Genomic DNA, 19,357 nt, shown 5'->3' on the forward strand with positions numbered 1-19,357 from the left:
AGTTTGTGATGTTTCTAGTCAGGATGCTTTCCATTGCTCCTCTGTAAAGTAGATGAGAACTTGGCACAGGAATTTTACTTACTAAGTTTACTTAAGATGTAGAGCCTTTTCTGTGCTTTTCTTTTCTTTAGCAGGGTGGTGATGACCATACCAGGTTGTCTGTGACAGCTGTATGCAACACAGGCTAGCATTCAATCTGAAATGAAGGGAAACAAGTTACCTCAACAAAATGTGTTGTTGTTGTTTCCTTAATTTCAATTTGAATATTTTTCATGATTTTTTTTTTTTTATTATTCCTGTCTGCAAATATTATTACTGGCAAAAAAATGTCACACTTTCATTTTCAAAACATTTAGTTGCTCAAGAAAGTCAAAACAGGGGTAAACATGGCATGCATTAGTTCAGAGCTTGAGGATTTCTAACAGATGGTTAATAAAGATTCTGTGCTGGTTCCATTCCCAGGCTGCAAGTTTAAGTATCCTTGAGCAAGATACTGAACCCCAAATTGCTCAGCCTTGATGTTGGGCATTTGACTGGAGACTAAAGAAGTGCTATGGAAATGCAAGTCCATGAACTCATTGTTGTTCATCAGTCAACCAGCAGGTGATGCTTGACAGCTGCTTTCTGGTAGTGGAGCCCTCGACCACCTTGTGTGCATGAAATACACTGTATTCATTGTCTTAGCCTATTTTCGAGTTATCCTCTCTACAGCACACTGGAAAACATTTTCCAATCAGGCTGTTCAATAATTGTTGAATATTGTTCAAACATATTTACTCAAAATGTTGTTGACTTTGTTAATTACTTATATCAGGGAATGAAAAGAGGCCACCGATGACAACATGACATTGAGACTACAGTAAGAGAGGTAATACCATAAAGAAGATGATTAAGGAGTCATTAGTGAGTATACACACCACCTGTGTGAGGATATGAGATATTGTAGGAAATATACCATCAATAAAAGTTCGTCATAAACTCACTCTGACTGACCATAAACGGTGTCAAATCCCTTTCCTGATTATAACAGACTTTTCCCTGGGGCAGTCAACAAGCCCCGTTAGAAATAAGGGGACAGCAGAATTTGGAATCGGTAACCATAGTGAGCCAAGAAACTGTGTCAAGCCAGCCAGAGTTCGCTCTCGCGGGATCAGGCGTAAGGAGGTTTCCGTTTCAAAATAATAGCCCGACTCTCAACCAAATCCCATTGCATCGTACTTTCGTCGGTATGTGTTGTATTTTGAGACGTGAAACAGGAAATGGTTATGTTAACCGGGCCGCTTTGATAACTCCTCCGCCAGAGAAGCCTCTAATGTCGTCTAAACGAAAGAAACTTCAGAGTACCTCGATAAGTTTTCCTTCGGGAGTGTTGGACCAAACGTCGCTCCTGGCTGTAAACCTTTATCCTCCGACGTGACCGGGTGACACAGCTAGTTTTGGGCCTGTCCCGTTACCGTTTGGCTAGTTGGGAGGTGCACTTAACAGTTCAATGCATATGCTAGCGTCAAACGGATCCATAATGGACTTGGACTTGGAGTTGGTGAAAATTAAAGCACACTACTGTGGGTAAGTAGCTAGCCCGAGCTAATGAGTAGTGAGTAGTCAGGTGGTTGGCTGTGACAAGGGGAGACACCTGTTGAATGGAGACTGGTGGTGGTGTAACGGGTCAGTAGTTCGGGTCGTACACCTGCCCAATATCAAACTCACCTGGGCATAATCAAAAGATTAAAAATAATAACTGCAGAATGTTTCAAAGCCATTCCCACAATTTTTAATGACTATTGAATAGTAGTTTATTTTATTAGCATTAGTGGCAGTGTACTGTAACCTTGTGGGTGTCCTCTCGCGAGGTGTTCTCGAGCTCCTGAAATCTGGTGGTAACTAGGTTATTAGCCTGATCTCTGTAGTTATTAATGTAATTAAAGGTGCACCATGTAGTTTTATGGAATACATTTTTATCAGAAGAGAAAGGTCTTCATTGACTGATTTTTTTTATGCCTAAACAAACTATAAAACCCCTCTGATATAAAACAAACCAAAAAAACTGAATAAACAAAACAAACTGACCTGATTGTTTTACTTTGTTTATATTTGGCGGACCCTGCCACCTTTCTAGCTTCAAACAGTGTTCTGGGACCTTATTTTCCTCTGAGAACAGCTTGTTTATTCAGTTTTGGAAAAAAATGTAAATACGCTATATCTGAGTTTTTAATATTCCCTAACCAATACTGTAAATATTACAATTTGAAGTTTGAATTTCTTATCCAAAACTACAGTCCCCCTTTTAAATATGACAATCATGTCATGTTCTGTAAATGTAATTTTTCACACATGTTAAAGCTTTTGCACAGTAAGTTGTTTACACTTAAATAGCCGACGACCTGATATTTCTTTTACTCTTTTTAGAAATATTACATATCTTTACAATTGTGGGCTTGAAGGAGTGCCCTGCTGCTCTGTCATCCACCATCTTTTATCCTCTGCTTTAGTCTGTGCCAAGTGTTTCAAATGTAATTTTTCACTTGTGTTGATGAAGAGAACCTTCCTCGTTCTGATTGAGGCTACCATGATAACTGAACCTTGCCCTGACAAAGATGCAATGATGCTACTAAAAGTTCATGAGGTCCTTCATAATGGCAGTGTTTTATATCGTCAATTCCTCCTTCCACTGGCTCTGCTTCTGCAACATCGTGTATCCCAAACATAGGGCTAAAGTATAACTGACTGTTAAGCTGTTACTCATCACTGGAAATGTTCTTTGGTTGACAGCTCTGCCTGCGTTTGTGGTCATGCAGCAGTGCACCTCTCTTCAGTATATAAAAATGGCGAAGAGAATAATGAATGACCTTTGTCACTATTTTTGGACATTTAATACACCGAACATCGCCAATACATATGATTACATGTTTCTGTGACTTCTACATTACCGACAGGCTCCTTCGTGCAGGCACTGGACTTGTGGTGGTGCTTTTTTTTTTTTTTCAGTTTGTCACTTTCAATTTGTCAGATAATCAGTAACCTATACAATTATACAACTTTGACATTAGTTTATGTAGTACCGTTTTAGTATGTGGTTGGTTGGTTTGTCAACAGGATTACACAAAAACTACTGAACTGATTTCAAAGAAACTTGGAGGTTGGGTCTCGGCCCAGAATAGACCCCATTAACTTTTGGTGCAGATCCAGACAAAGGGACGGATCCAGGGGCCTTCATGTACACACTCTACTGAGTGCCATTCTAACTAATGATTTCCTGTTATGCAAATCAACTGAACCGCCAGTGTTTCTCACACATAGACTTTACTTAGGCGGGCCGCCCAGGTATATTTGGTAACCCATTTTAGTGTTTTCTATGCCTCTGCGCCGGCAACAGCCAAGGCCGCAGACAGCCATGGCCGCAGACATTATGTTTTTGGGTTGTCTGTCAGTCCGTCCCATTCTGGTGAACGTGATATCTCAATAATGCTTTGAGGGAATTTCTTCAAATTTGGTAAAAATGTTCACTTGGACTGAAAGATGACTTTCTGATTAAATTTTTTGGTGGTGAAAGCTCAAAGGTCAAGGTCATTGTGATTGCATTGTGCCCCATTCTTGTGAACACCATATCACAGAAACGCCTTAAGGCCTTTCTTCAGATTTGGTACAAATGTCCACTATGACTCAAGGTTGAACTGTTTATAATTTGGTGGCCAAAGGTCAGAGGTCAAGGTCACTGTGACCTCACTCAAAAATTCATACAAGTACAATAAGATTTGTCTAACAGGCTACAATTATAAAGTAATGGCATTTGATATCAAAAGGGTCAGATGTTAAATGCACTGTCACATCATCATATTGCATGCAACCGCAATGCGGTTATTCTAGTAACTTTATTATTTTAGCTGTCCAAGAGAACCAAGCCATCCATAATCAATTGATAAGTGTTCACTCTGCCTTTGGTCTTCCCCTCCTGTTCACTGACATTCACACATTCTCTGCAAAAAAACACAGCGAGACACTCTGGCACAACATCTCTCCTGTAAATGCACTGATTGTATTGCAGCCTCTCCTATTCAATGTAGGCCTACTTATGCTGTTATTTTGTACAAGCCTGTAAGTGCGCCTTATTGTAGTGATGTCATTCGGTACCATGTTGGTTGCAATAGTTTAGGTAGGCTACATAATTAACAACATACTTTCTCCATGCATGGCTCACCTGCTGTTAAGGAAACAAAATCAGGGGTGGAAAAATCCAAGAAGCCGAGGTGTATTTTTTGGGCGGCTGTATACCACTGACAAAGAAAGTCAACAGAGCAGACACATACTGGGAGAGAGAAACAGAAAGGCGAGGAAAGCCAGTGTGTTTGTTAAGGTGGACAATTAAAGCAACACTTTGTAGGATAACTTCTAAGCAATTCTGTAAACATTTGTCAGGTGTAGGTGAAGAGAGCTAGCATTAATGTTGATTCAGTACACATGACTCAGTCAGACTAGAGGTCTGTACTACGAAGGAGGTTCAACATACCCAGGATATGTTCTGTTATCTGGCTTCACTAACCCTGACAATCACAATCAACTGTTTATCAACTGGATAAGTCCACCCAGGTTTTCTTTGTCTAGCCATGAGCTCGTTCACCTAAAAGTGGAGGTAACTGCAGCATATGACCAATGGCAAACATGGACAAGTCTACTGACACAGAACTAGTTAGCTGACATTCATTCAGCATGAATGAATGTTGCTGTAGAATAGCTTCTGGAGTCATGCTGGATTAACAGTAACAGGGTCCACATTATACTGAGCTAGGCATGCACTGGCTGATTAAGAGATCAGAAAAGGTTCAACAGACTAAAATATTGAAGCCTGAAAATGAAAAGCCACCTTGTTCAATAGTTGATTAATCCAGTTAGCATGCTCAAAGGGCCTCATAGCTCAAAATAAAAGTGTGATGAGTTGTGTCCTGCTCCTTTATACGTAGGGGAGTGAAAGTTTTGTGGATGTGGTTCAGGAAGTAGAGCAGGTTATCCACTAATCTGAAGGTCGGTGGTTTGATCCCTGGCTCCAGCCAGGGAGTGTCTTCAAGTGGGCTAGATACTGCTTGTACTAAATGTATGTGTGAATGGCTGAGCATTGAAATACCATGGAGCACTGTATTGCTCCTTCTGCTATCGAAATTTGTGTGTTGAGTGGTTGACAAGTTAAATGGCCATTTACAAGGTTTTTCACATGTCAAAGAGAAATTATTTAGAGTTAGAGTTAGTTAACCTAATAGTTTTCTTCAGGTTGTATGTTGGGTTGTGTGTAGGTAAGGTTTAATGGTCAGGACACATGGTCACGTTTCCTTTATCATCTCTGAGATATCCTCATAAACCACTAAAGCCTTTAAGGGAGCAGTTTACTCTCAGACCTTGGGGGGAACGGACTAATAACTCAGCAGAGTTTCCCAGAATTGGAGGAATTGGAAGAAGATGGAAACTTGACTTGGGTTGGTTTGTCTGTTGTAGTAGATGGAAACACAGTTTAGTTTACCAAAGAACCAACACACTGTGACATGTTGTACAGCATTTGAGCTCAAGGTGACAGAATTCCTTGGATTAGTGGGATCAAAGATCAACATGTTGATAGGTAGGTTTATGCTCTTGTTCATGACCAATCCCTTAGTGTGCAGTGCACTCTTGAATGTATGAACTCAGCAAATAGTGCAAGGGTCAGCCATTGAGTTCCCTGCACTCAGAGATTTTTCCCCTGTTCTTTTGGCTTCAACAGGAATAAAAAGCATTCTTATTGGTATGGCTACAGAGAGGACAAAGAGGAAGCATGAAGAAGAAGACCCTTGTTACACACATATGTTTTACGTATGTTTAACCCTTAAAAACCTAGTAAGCCACAAAGGCTAAAAAAAGCTATTGTTCTAAAATGTCTAATAACTTTTGAACCGCTGATCCTATATAGTGTTAATACTCCGTTTCTGAGCTTTTCATATCACACATGTCTTGTTTGGGCTTTCAGGGGTTTTGTAGTGAACATGATCACGCCATTGTGTTCTGCAGCATTTATTCTTCAAGGAAACGCACATAGTTTTTTCCTTTGGGCCAATGAGCAATGATTGTAGCCAAGCTACTTTTGTTGTTACTGTTCAATGGAAAATATATTTCTCTGAAATACTTCTGCTTTAGTGTCCTCTGTCATGATTTAATAACCTTTCTATTTACTCTCTGAGCCTTTGGACACATCTACATGGTCAGTAAATGAAATATAGGATTACACCTGTTTTTCACTGAAAAAACACAGAAGATAACAGTTAAATTTAATGTTTAGATGTAGAAAAAAAATGCAGTTTATCTTTATGAACAATAATAATAATAAAAAAAAAAAATTTGAGGCAATGTCTGTGTTCACAGTAAAAAAACAAACAAAAAAAAAACACCAAATTTTGACCGGTTTTAAAACAATTCTGCTAATTTATCCATTGTCAGACAAAGCATATGTAAAATTGTGACTTTAATTGCGGCAGACTGAATCTTAAGGTTCTTCTGAATCAAATGATATATGGCACTTGAAGCTGACTGCTAGAATAGGGAAGGAAAAAATAAATACATACAGGAAGATCAGGCACCCCAAAAATAGTTTGAGGTCATATATCAAAATGTTGTTTCCACATCATTAAGGTTTTAATGCCATTATACAACCTTGTATTGCATAATGACAAATGAATCTTGAATCTTGAATAAGTAGAAGTAACGGGTAGGTCACGGATGAGGCTTAGATAGATCACATAAATCACATCAAAGTTTACTGAACCACTCCTAAATTGATATATATATATATATATATATATATATATATATATAAAACCCTGCCCTCCTGTGTGTGTGTGTGTGTGTGTGTGTGTGTGTGTGTGTGTGTGTGTGTGTGACATCATTCCACACTGATTGTGTGGAGCAATGCCTGCTGGGAAACAAGCTGTCTCTGCTCCACCTTGTCAGAGTCCAACAAAAACTGGCCATAAACACTTGGCCACACACACACACACACACACACACACACACACACACACACACACACACACACCGGACGCACACAAGCACAAACGGAAACCTGTCAGACACACTCACATAGGCCCTGTCACTCTAGCTCCTGCACTACATTCAGAAACATATTTGTACAAAACACACACATCTGGCTACATTTCCGACCCGGTCTCCACTGAAACCTTGTTTCTCAGCTGCTCCGCTGTTGAATGTGAATACATACCGCCTTCAGTATACTCAGCCAGCAGCAGAGCAGTGTTGATGTTGAAACTGAACAGGCACACCCACATTTATCAGAGCTGGTTAGGCTATTTGAAGGCCAGTACTGATTTCAAGTACAACCACTTGGTGCTTTCTGTTACTTTTCAGCATTCAACAACAGAGGGATGGTAAACTTTTTACTGCCACTGTCTAGTTTACAGCGTCAGTATTCAAAGTTGTACAAAGTCTCTGTTTATGGTATTACTTTGTGAAGCCTTCTGTCCTGTCTTGCAAATTTATGCTTTTCAGTGTTCTTCTAATACTGCTTTTCCACCAAAATTAGCAGGTCTTCTCAGGTTTTTTAAATGTGGGTCAACCCGCTAAAAATTGCCTATGGGCACCGTTCCCAACTCCTGCAGGGAAAGCAGCCTGTCTGTGAAGCACTACGCTGTTCACGTTAGAAATGCGAAACAGAAGAGAAAACAAAAATAGACCCATTGTGAAAGAAGTGTTGGTAAAACGGTGGATAAATTATTTGGAGCGTCACAACCCCTGTGAAATGACACGTTTCACTGTCATAATTTGAGCCATTTGCTCCGATAACATTTGGAAAGTCTAGAAGAGCCGCACGATTAAATTATTTTAACCCCATTCAAGTTAGCCGGAAGTTAGCCGGCTCGGTCAGTGATCCAGGTATTTTCATAGCCGGGAAGTCGAGCTTTTTTGATTTCAAAACACCACTGAACAGCTTTCATAAGAATGACCGGGTCTCCGCCTCTAACACTGTGTCCAGTAATAAAAAATCCTTAAATAGACTGCATCCCAAATTCCTTCCTTATTTAGGAAGTTGATAATGCGTTTAAAAAGTATTGATTTGGTATTATTAAAGGAATAGTTTTACAATACTGAAAATTCAGTAATTATCTACTTTATCATTACTATCTACATTACCCTCATGCTGATGGACCAGACTTGTTTCATAGTCAGTACAGCTTGTCTGGTATGATCCAAGTTTCCAGAAGCCCAGAGATCCCAGATTTATGTGAAAAGACGTTATAACACTCTTTTATAAATCCAAAATCTTCACTGTAGCCGCTTACGCTCAAAGCATTACCACACACCGTGTCTGAGGTGGTTGCACAAGCTTGACCACATGTTCAAGGTGTGAATTACTTTCCATCGGCATGGGGGATGAGTAGATAATGACTGGATTTCAATTTTCTGGTGAACTTTTGAAACATTTCAAATAATATCTAGTCCAAGCCAGGTCTTTCAGGTTTCTTTTAGAGAAACTGAAAAAAGTAGGACCAAAATAAAATCTCATTTTTTACATCAGTACTACTGCAGCTACCGCTTTATTTGTCTTTTTACTATTACTATCACTATTACTATTACTACTACTATTACTACTACTACTACTATTACCACTGCCACTGTAGTTGTCACTACTAGGCCCTATGGCCCTAGTTTGTCCCTGTTGTGTAATATCATTATCCATACAGTATATGGCTGGATGAAAAAATCCATCAAGTTGTCAAAAACAGCAATGGATTTTCTGAAGGTATTTTCAGAATCCCTCACGACTCTTTTAACCATGTCTGTGAGAAATGTTCCATTTGCTGCACAATAAACACATTTTTATCCCATTTTGATATTCCAACTCAGTTTTTCATTTCAAACAATGTAAAAGCTGGAAATAATGTTACTGTTTTTGCTTTATTTGTCAGATGTGAACCAAAATTTAAATGCGCTTATAGTTATATTTGTTTATAATAACTTTTCAATCTTTAAATGTTTTTAGACACAATAAATCATTTACATTTTCTGGTATCACACTGAAAAAACAGACATCATTTCAGGCTAGTTAAATTAGAAAATAATGTTGCAACTTGTGAAATGGGTTAAAGATCTTTTTTATCATGCAGCGCACGTAATATTTTTTTATCCAGATGATTAGAAAAGTCCAAGGATTCTGGTATTACTTTCCCAGCAGAGGTAAGCTGTAGGTGATTTGATTTGTTTCTATTAGCACTCCTTTGATCATAACTCTGATAGTTATGATCATACTATTTTATTTCCAACATCAAGAAAAAACTTCAACCTCTCCATCTTTAGTAGTACCCCTTATGACTGGTTAAGTGATCTTCAGGTCAAAAGTCATACACCCCAGCTGTAATCAGCTGACAGCCTGCCGATCGAATCATCGTTATCAATCAGTTTCACATCAATCATAGCTATTCTCACCACAAGGCGGTCCATTTAAATATGGCTCCCTCCTCACTTATAACCACTCCTACTCAGAAAGCTGCCACCACCCCAGCCTCCACCTTTTTTTTTTTTTTTTAAAGTAGAGTCTTATCAGGGCTCAAGGTTAAAAAACAGTATCATAACAGTAGAAGTATTGTCCTCCTCATGGCTCAATCTTGTATACCCCTGGGGGGGTTTCTGCATTGTGCATTGTGTTTTGGCTTAGCATGCTTCTTGGTCAATTCAGGGAGCATCTTAAGAGCAGAGCTGTCAGCGCCATTTGTTGCAATAAATGGTTAAACTTATGACGAGAGTATTCTTGACTGAACCAATTTTAATGCTAACTTTAGTTCAAGCTTGTAAACAGCTGAGACTGAGACTGATCGTTCTGCCGTCAGTGTGTCATCTAGGGCTGCACCTAGCAATTGTTTTCATTATTGATTAATCGCCGACGACAAGTATTTATTTTTTCAAAAATTTAAATGTGTCTGCATTTAAATGCAAATTAAAAAATGAATCCAACACATTATTGGCAAAGATAAATCCTTTAAAAACCCATGATTCCTCATGCAATTATGTGAGCAACCTAACCTACAACCACATCACCTAGTCTGGCCATTACAGCAAAGTAGACAGCTAACTACGTATCATTGAAACAATAACACCTTAAAATTTTCCCTCGAGGACCCCTGAATTAATCTATTAAATGTCAAAAAACTGTAAAAAAAAAAAAAAAAAAAAAGACTCGTCATGTACCATCATAAATGACAACGTAAAGCAACAAATCCTTACATTTGAGAAGCTGGAACCAGCCCATTAGTCGCTTATCAAAATAGTTGGCAATTAATTTTCTTTCAACGGACTAACTGATTATTTGACTAATTGTTGCAGCTCTATTGTCATTCACTGTGCAACAAACCCAGACAACATTGTTCTCCATCCTTTACTCTGCCAAACCTGTTTGTGCATCCAAGTACTTACAATAATAAGATACCTACAACAGCCAGATAACAGTGAGAGGAGTGAGACCTCTTGTCTGTAACCTACAATATCGGACCAGAGGGGAAGTTTAGTGGATGGATTCCTCCTTTTGTTGTTGACTCCTTCAAATCCCCTGAGGGATCTCTTGATCTCTGCTCCACTTGGACAAAGTGACTCAATTTTGCCATTTTCTGTGTGTGTGTTCATTTTCAGGGACATGCTGATCACAGACTTGGCAGCCACGGTAACCTTCGTGGAGTTATGCGAGGAGGTGAGAACAATGTGCAGCGTTGCCAAGCAGCAGCCCATCACACTCAAGTGGATCGATGATGAAGGTGGGTGTGCCTCAAGGTAATATACTGCACATCAGTCTGTGTGCTCTGTCTCGCCTGCTGTGTCCTTTTACGCTACTTCTAAACTTGAAAATGCAGCGTGAAAGCCCATTTCCTGGGCTTCTGGCCAGTCCAAAAGTCATCACTGCCACATCACACTGCACACTGGAATACTTGAAGTGCTCGTATCCAGCTGTCCACACTGTACAAATTTGCTTCCATGACCAACAATGTCTGCTGTGTTGTGAATACCAGCAGACACAGAGCAAGTTTTTTTTTCTTTTTACAAATAGCTTAGTTCACTTGGAAATTTGATCGATGGCCTCTTAACACAAAGAACTTAAAAGTTTAATTTGAGCTCAATCCCTTGTTTTCTAGTGCCCCCATGCCCCTCAGAACAGAGTAACAAGGTATAATGGTTGAAATCTCCCCCTATGAAATGTGACAACCCTTCAAGACTCGGCATCAGTTGTCGTTGATGGTATTTATGTAAAAAGTCTTGGTGAAGTCTCTGGTGATTTCTTTAGTGTGTGATGGAGATTAAAAAGCATGAACGCTCGCAATTTGTTCACAGCTTCATGTTATCAAACACATTGTCAAATTAAAAAGAACACTGCTTCATTACCTGGCCACTAGCGGTGCTTTGTAGGCCAAATCACAATGTTCGTTTACAATAACTTCTGGGTAGAAACCCTCTGCATCATTCACTAACTTACATACAATCAATCTTTTAGATCGAGATGCTATTTCAACGTTAATGCATCTATCTTATTGATAATAAAACTTTTTACCAATAGTTAGTTGGAGACCTTATTTACCTGTTGAGCAACGGACTAAAAAACAAAACAAATGACAGCTTGAGTTTACACCAAACAAGCAGTAAGTCTGAGATGCATTGTTGGATGGATGTCAAAGCAACACACTACATAAAATAAGCACAGTAGAAACGTCAAATAAGTCTGACCACTTAGTCACAACTATATATCTTTATATGTCACAGTTATGGCTGAAAATGGCAACACAATTAAACAAGTTTGTTAATTTCACAAATCTCCACAATGCAAATCAGCAGCCAGTTTTCTACCCAGAAGTAGCTGTTCTTGTTTCCAAGATGTCACTGTGATTCGGTCTGTAGGCTTCCATTAGCAACCTGTGCTCCTACTCTGCCAGTCTATATGGGAGGAGTGGTACCAAGTGCAGCAACTTCACTGCTGGACTTTAGTCACCTTTCAGGCATCATACGTCTAAAACTAGCTGTATTTCAGCCAATCTGCTATTAAAGACAGATTGCATTAAGTTATTGTATTTCTTATCGCAGGAAGAAAATTGGAACCCAGGGCGTTACCTCCAAAGCTGCTCCTGGTACATGTTCCATATACGAGACATGACAAATCCAAAAATAGGTCTAAACAGCTTTGTTTCATGAAGGCCTGAAAAATGATCTATTACAGCATTAAACAGTTGACAATGAATTATATTCAAGTACTACACCCATTTAGCCAGACAAAATGTGTATGCTACAAAGGATAATGGGAAGGATAAATTATACTGATAAGATTATATATGTGGAGTTGAGTTTTGTGTGTGTGTGTGTGTGTGTGTGTGTGTGTGTGTGTGTGTGTGTATGTGTGTGTGTATGTGTGTGTGTGTATGTGTGTATGTGTGTGTGTGTGTGCGTGCATCTCTCCAGGGGACCCTTGTACCATCTCATCTCAGATGGAGCTGGAGGAGGCATTTCGTATTTACATTCGAACAAAAAGGTCCGGACTGCTGCTGCATGGTGAGTCGGCTCCTACTTGCTTTTTATGACTTCCTTTTTTCTCTTTGCCTTTATTGGATAGTGACAGCTGAAAAGAGACAGGAAAGAGGGAGAGAGAGGGTCTGACATACAGCTAAGGGCCTGGGCTGCTGCAGTAACCACTACCACAATTTCTGGAGACTTGACACCACAATAAGCACTGTAACATTTAAGGAATAACAAAGTACTTAACAAGCAGCACTTTATTAATGGCTTTTCTTGAATAATTTAACATTTAAGGAGACATATTGTTCTCAATTTCAGGTTATTTTTTTCTTTTGGGTGTAATGTTCAAAATCATTTCTCATAGTGTCCAGAGCTGATTTGACAGCTAACACAGGCCTGAGCCAGTACCATCACAGTGTCTCCGGTCAGCTCCACTGGTGTTTTTAGCTTCCAGCTAACTGCACTTGTACCATGAATATTACGACAATATCCACTCCTAAGCCAGAAATTTTACCACTGCACATATTAGAGAAGGAATATGATCCCAGCAGGCCACTAAAGCCCCTTTTCCACCCAGCAGTCCAGTTAAGTTCAGTTCGATTCATTACACTTTGTAACCTGTAGCTAGCATTGAGGACACTGTATTTTTTCTTGGTCTTAAAAATGTTTATATATATATATAAATGTTTCCAAAAATGTTAAATTGAAGTGGCCAATTGCTAAAAGGACTTAGTTGTATGGCTTGTTTTCAATTAAGGTTGTCATCATCATTTCACCAGTAGAGCTGAGCAGCTCTACACGTGCAGTTCGTCACATGACATACTGTAAGTGTAAGTTGTGCAAAATGTTTGCCCTTGACCCCCCTAGCAGGGCTAGGACACATGACCCCAGTATTTCTAAAATCCTGGCTACAGCCCTGTTTGGAACAGTTACTTTTGTGTTTCCGTTGTCGAAAGTTGTGAATGGTACCTAAGATTTGGTCTGAATAGTACTGTTTTTTCGTCACCCTTCTGTTGAGGTACTAACACGCTGATCTAATTCTAAAAGGTGAAGTTAAAACACTGCAGCCCACTGATTGGTCAGACCAAACAGTCAGAGTTGTCTGTTCCTCTGCATTCTAAAGTAGCATTTCACCATTTGTTTTTTCAGCTTCTTTTGTCTCACTGCTTACAACCTTTTCTCAAGTAAAGTTTGTTTCCATGTTTAATAACCAACCACACATGTTCTGTGTGGTCGAGCAAAAGAGAGAAAGTGGCGGAGTGAGTGATGGAGTGGCAGAAAAGAGACAGTGAAAGCGAGAGGATATATGTTTGTATGTGTTGTCAGTCAGGCAGTAATATAGAGTACAGGTCACAGTGTGTCAGTTCATAAATGCAGCAGCTTATTAAGAGTTAAGAACGTTATTAAGTCTCCCCTGTTGTTTTTCAAATGCTGGAAAAGCTGGCCAGTAACAACTCTGCCTGCATTTAAGGGTACTGTCCACAGTGGAAATATAAAAGCAGGTTCTAGCATTAAGTTACAGTAACCAGAGGTTACGCAGGGTCAGACCCTGACACCTTTCTAGCTTCAAACGGTGTTCTGGGACCTTATTTTCCTCTGAGAACAGCTTCTTTATTCACTTATGGAAAAATTAGATATTTCTTAGTTTGTATTATTACCTCAATATTGCAAATATTAAAATTCTGAGTTTGAATTTCTTCTACAAAACTGCATAGTGCCTCTTTAACGTTACTGCTTTGTAATAGTCTGTGTATGGTGTTAGCATGCTAACTGCTAGGTGCTAATCAAACTTACACCCAGTTGCCAGGCAAATGAATCCCTGCAGTTTGACCATTTCTTTTTCACATGTAATTAGCTGTATCGTTATCTTAAAGGATAAACACACAAACAGCCACATGAAAAAACAGTTACCAGCATCAAATCTACTACTTGTTAATTTAGATGGCTTCAAATGAGCCTTAACCTAATGAGGCTTAATGTTTCACAGAGAATGGGAGTCGTAACATTAGCTGAAGTCATGCACGTTCATTGTGTTCTTCAGGTGTTTTTCTGATGATCTGTGCCTTTTTTCTCACAAAGCTGCTTGGTGACAAAGAAAAATTGAAATGATCGGTTTCCTTTTATTTTTCTGTCTACTACAGTATTCCCCAGCATCCCGGAGCAGCCTGGCATGCCCTGCCCAGGAGAGGACAGTGAGTACCATCAGCTCTGCTTTCACTCTCTACCCTCCTTTAGGATTCCCAATTACAGACAGACTCATAATGCTCTGTAGGTATGAACATGCGCGATCCCATGGGGTGCTACCAGCACATATGTATCTGGCACCTTGAATTGGTGTCAGTGCAAAATGGGGGTGGTTCAGCTCTAGAAGATATATTCTGTCATCTCAGTACGAATCAGCCACGATTCAGAGTTAAGATCAGTCAGAGAGGTACAGTTAGATCGAGTTTACAATTTTCCAACTGGTGAAATGGAGAAACCAGAGTATACATCTTATTCTGTGGCCATATATCCTATTGTGCTTGTGATGGTCCAGGAGCTATTGGGTCAGACACATGCCTCTCAGCTGCTACAGTTGGTATCCAGTTTCACTTACACAAAAAAGTATTGGTTGCTATAGAATAGGGATGGGTCAATGAAAAATTCAACTGCCAGTTGCAATAAAAAACCTGTGAGGATAAGTTAATGGTGGTGAATTTACACAATCATATATTGGGATAATTGTGAATATCCTCACATGAGTAACTTGAAAATCTAGTCTTGCTTGATAATGTCTTGTATTGATTTCATGATTTAGTTTGAATTATCAGAAGGGGAAGCCTGCATCGTTCCAGTTATTCCAAAATCCTAAGCCTATGGCTGAAGGCTGGGCTTGCCCACAAAAAAGTTAAACTGGCTGTGTGGAAACACTATTGGAATCCAAACTAAAAACTGACAGAAAGATGAGGTGCCCACCTGAAGAACCTGCAGAGGAAGGTGTCTGCCCTGCGAACCGACATCTCCAATTTGCACTCCAGTCTGTGACCACTGTCCTGCTCTGTTTGCTAAAGGATGTTCACTAAAAAAGTGGCAGTCCCATCCATGATGAAATAGAAGATATTTTTTTCTTAACAAAATGTAAGACAAAGTAATTCCAGTATGTTTTGGTGTTTTTTTAATGAGTTTCAAGCATATTTGGGTGATATTGGGATTATTGAATCTCAATTAGGCCAGGATAATCAAGAAATTCACACGCTCATGCCTACTATAGCAGTATTAAGATGAGGGATGGCCATTTCTTGTAATGTTTGATGTCAAAAGCAAATTAGTCAACCATCAACTAGTGTAAAAACAGCAAGATGAAGAGAATGAACTTGGAGGACAGTGAGTACCATCAGCTCTGATTTCTGAATAGATTTTTCTTCCATTTTTTTTTAAAATTCAAAATGAACATCGACATATATCTTGATTTATTAAACTAATCGGAAATAAGGAGTTACTGATGAAGTTAAACTACTACTTTCATTACATGGTATAAAATTCTTCTTTAACACGACACATTCAAATGGCTTGGTAGAGGAAAGGACAAGTAGTCATTAAAATCAAAGGATTTGTGCTCTTGGGAGCACGACCGTGCTCAGCCAATTTCATGGCCGTCCTCCTATTAGAGTAGAGAATATCTTCTGCATAAATTGAACAGTTTGTTCTTAGGACCTGGCCACACCAGAAAGGAATCACTACAATAAGTGGATTACTTCATGGAGGCTTCAACTGTTGTGAACTTTGACATTTGAATTCAAGCCATTGACAAATTGAAGACCATCCAGACAGTGCTGAGCTTTCAGATAATGGAGTGCCAGAGAGTCCAGAAATGAAGGAATCATATGAGCTGTGACGCACCACCCGTTTATAGGATTATGAAGTGCGCCATAAATTAGATTTTTTGCATTCAGCTGTGATTTCAAAAATGCTTTATTTAATTATTTATTTTTATTTATTCAAGAGAGACTTGGCCAAGCTAGAACACAAGATTCAAGAAAAGCAAGATTGTATGATGAAATTTCTGTATTTATGTAAAAAGTCCCCTACCATGGCCGAATTATCAATACAAACAACTTATAAAGCAAATGAAATTCAGAGCCCACATGCAGATACACAAGGGCTGAGCCGTCAGCTGTTGTAAAAGATGATTAATTGTGTGATCTAGTTGTCAAGTTAGCGACCAAGCCTGCTAGAATGCTAACTGGCTTAGCCTCAGGAAGAGCCACAGAGGAGGGATCCCTCTCCCAGGACGGACAGACATGGGACTAGAGTGCATCTCAGCATCTTTCTGTCCAAACCTGACTGAGGTTTTTAATGGGTTAAACATTTTTTAACAGAACCAGCCCGGGTCGTTGGGTCCTGACAGCTCCCATGGGTTAAGCTAAATCATAACATGTTGGCTAACCAGTAGTATGCTAACCCAGCCAGCAACAACAGGAGAGACTCTCGAGGGACTACTACAACCTGTAAGGCCAGGGTTGCATGACAGACAGGGGTAGCTAGGCTAGCACTAGCAAGCTAACCTGTTTATTGCTGAGCACAACTGTCTGTGCCAGTGATATCTTAGAGAACAAATTGGCTACAGGCTTGACAACATGTTTTTTGTTTTAAACTAGAATTACCGTGTCGCGGTTGTATGCCACTGTGTACATGGCAAGTTGCTGCTACTGAGCTGTGCCATTGAATTGTGGCCAGAACATTTTATGCAGAGTGTTATGTCACCGTCCATTTAACCTCTGATCTTAATGATATCAAATGTCATAACTTTATCATTTCATCGTATTACACTTTTTTTCAATGTCAAATTTTATTGTAATCAGTTCATCTTTGAGTCATGGTAAAACATTCAAATTTGACGAAATTCCCTCAAGGTGTTTGTGATATAACGCATTCAATAGAATTAGGTGCCATGAGGTCACAATGACGTTGACCTTTGACCTTTGGGCACCAAAACATGGCAAGTTTTTCCTCACTCGATTCGAGGGTCTAAGGACAGAGGATGTCACTCGCTGTACAGATTGTAAAGCCCACTGAGGCAATGTGATTGTGATTTCGGGCTATATAAATACATTTGATTTGATTTGATTTGATTTGACCACCCAAACATCTGAGTCAACAGATAACCGATGAAATTATCTGAAGTCTGTGTGTAAATACTTCTGTTGCTACTTTTTCAACAGCTTTTTTTATTTGAAGCATGTTTTGTGCTGTCTGCACATGGAGTGCTCTGTAAACCAGCAAAAAGTCTGTTCTTAAGTTAGTGCTGCTCTGCCTCTCTCTCCCACTATGTCTCTCACATACTCCCATGTTGTTTGCTGCACTCCCTCACTGTTTGCTGTGACAGCATGTTTCAGCCGCTTGTGGACTGCACTCCTGAGTGTGCCAGTGTGTGTTTGTATGTATGTATGTGTGGATCAGTGTGTGTTTCATTTGAGGGGAGCCCTGTGCTTTTGCTGTGAGTCAGACCACTGGTTTACTGTGTGAAGAGCAGAGTGTCGCTGTCATCTCTAGGTAGGTAATGAATGATACACACACGTACAGTTGCACACACACACACACACACACACACACACACACACACACACACACACACACACACACACACACACACACACACACACACACACAAACCAAGCTATTGTCTATGTTTGTGTAAAGCGTTGCTTGTTGTGCCCTGTGGGTGATATGTAGTTTTGTACATGTAGCAGTTGTAACTGTGGCTTCCTGCTGTGTTTTCTCCAATTTAAACATAATTTAATTTCTGTTGAGGTTCATGAGTGGAAAGAAGAGGGAATGATAGAGCTGTTGTTTTCAGAGAGGAGGCGAAGGGAGGAAATAGTGTGGAGGAGGGAGGGAGACACTGTTGCTCATCACTGTTAGAATGTGTTCATGTTCTTCAAGGCTAGCTCTTTACTGATATGATAAATGTGCAGTTGCTGATACATTGTGAAAATATTGAAACATTAAAGTCAGTTCCTCCAAATCAAAAAACATGTCAACGTAATTTTTCAAAAATTATTTCCCTGTGTATGAACTCGCCATGCAGAAAGTTTTGGTTTTCTTTGGTGTGATTTTGAATATTCCCCCACTCAGACTCGCTACCATCCCTTTGCTTTTATCCTCTTCCACGTCATAAAAAGTTATACATCATGAGAAACAAAACAAAAACAAAAAATGTAATGAATTTCAATAGATTGTATTGACATTAAATCAGTAGTAATGCAAGGTTTAGGAAAATCCTAAATGAAAAGAATACTCTCAAATAATGTGAAATTGCTTGTCAGATGTGATTTAAACACTTAAATGAGTTGGGGAAAAAGAAGAAGCAAAAGAAAAGAAACAAGAAAAATATGTTTTATCTTGATGGTTCTTGATTTCAGTCCATGTGTGAATTATTTGACATGTAACAGAAAGAATGTAGGTCATTCATATTTTGGTCAACACCTAAAAATGTAAGTAGAAACAATAAGGTGTGTTCAGTATTCAGTTCACAACATTGACATTTGAATTCTAAATCAACATTTAAACTGTGCAGCTTTGTTGTTTGTTTTTCCCATGTCTATTCACTCTGTTTAAACCAAGTATCTGCAACTGACACTATGTATTTTTAGAGAAGAAATTCAAACTCAGAATTTTAATATTTACAGTATTAATGTGGTAATAGTACAAACTCAGAAGTAGTTGGTTTTTCCATAAGTGAACGAACAAGCTGTTCTTAGAGGAAAATAAGGTCGCAGAACAGTTTGAGGCTAGAAAGGTGGCAGGGTCAGCCACATATAAACAAAGTAAAACAGTATGAAATTGTGTTGTCCTTTAAGTGAGG

General features: G+C 39.3%; 1 protein-coding gene across 2 annotated transcripts in view; it reads left to right on the forward strand.

Moving 5' to 3' along the window:
• The first annotated feature begins 1,145 nt into the window (after positions 1-1,145).
• prkcz (protein kinase C, zeta) overlaps positions 1,146-19,357 on the forward strand; it is a 136,213-nt gene continuing 118,001 nt past the window's right edge. The window contains exons 1-4 of one of the 2 annotated variants that reach the window (XM_084366365.1): positions 1,146-1,566; positions 10,651-10,772; positions 12,460-12,549; positions 14,655-14,705. In XM_084366365.1, coding sequence (XP_084222491.1) covers positions 1,490-1,566; positions 10,651-10,772; positions 12,460-12,549; positions 14,655-14,705 — 340 coding nt within the window. In that variant the 5' untranslated portion in view covers positions 1,146-1,489. The remainder of the gene's footprint in view (positions 1,567-10,650; positions 10,773-12,459; positions 12,550-14,654; positions 14,706-19,357) is intronic. The other variant, XM_084366366.1, reaches the window with a different exon arrangement.

This window comes from Pagrus pagrus, assembly GCF_965226575.1.
Source record: "Pagrus pagrus genome assembly, chromosome: 11".
Lineage (NCBI taxonomy): Eukaryota > Metazoa > Chordata > Actinopteri > Spariformes > Sparidae > Pagrus > Pagrus pagrus.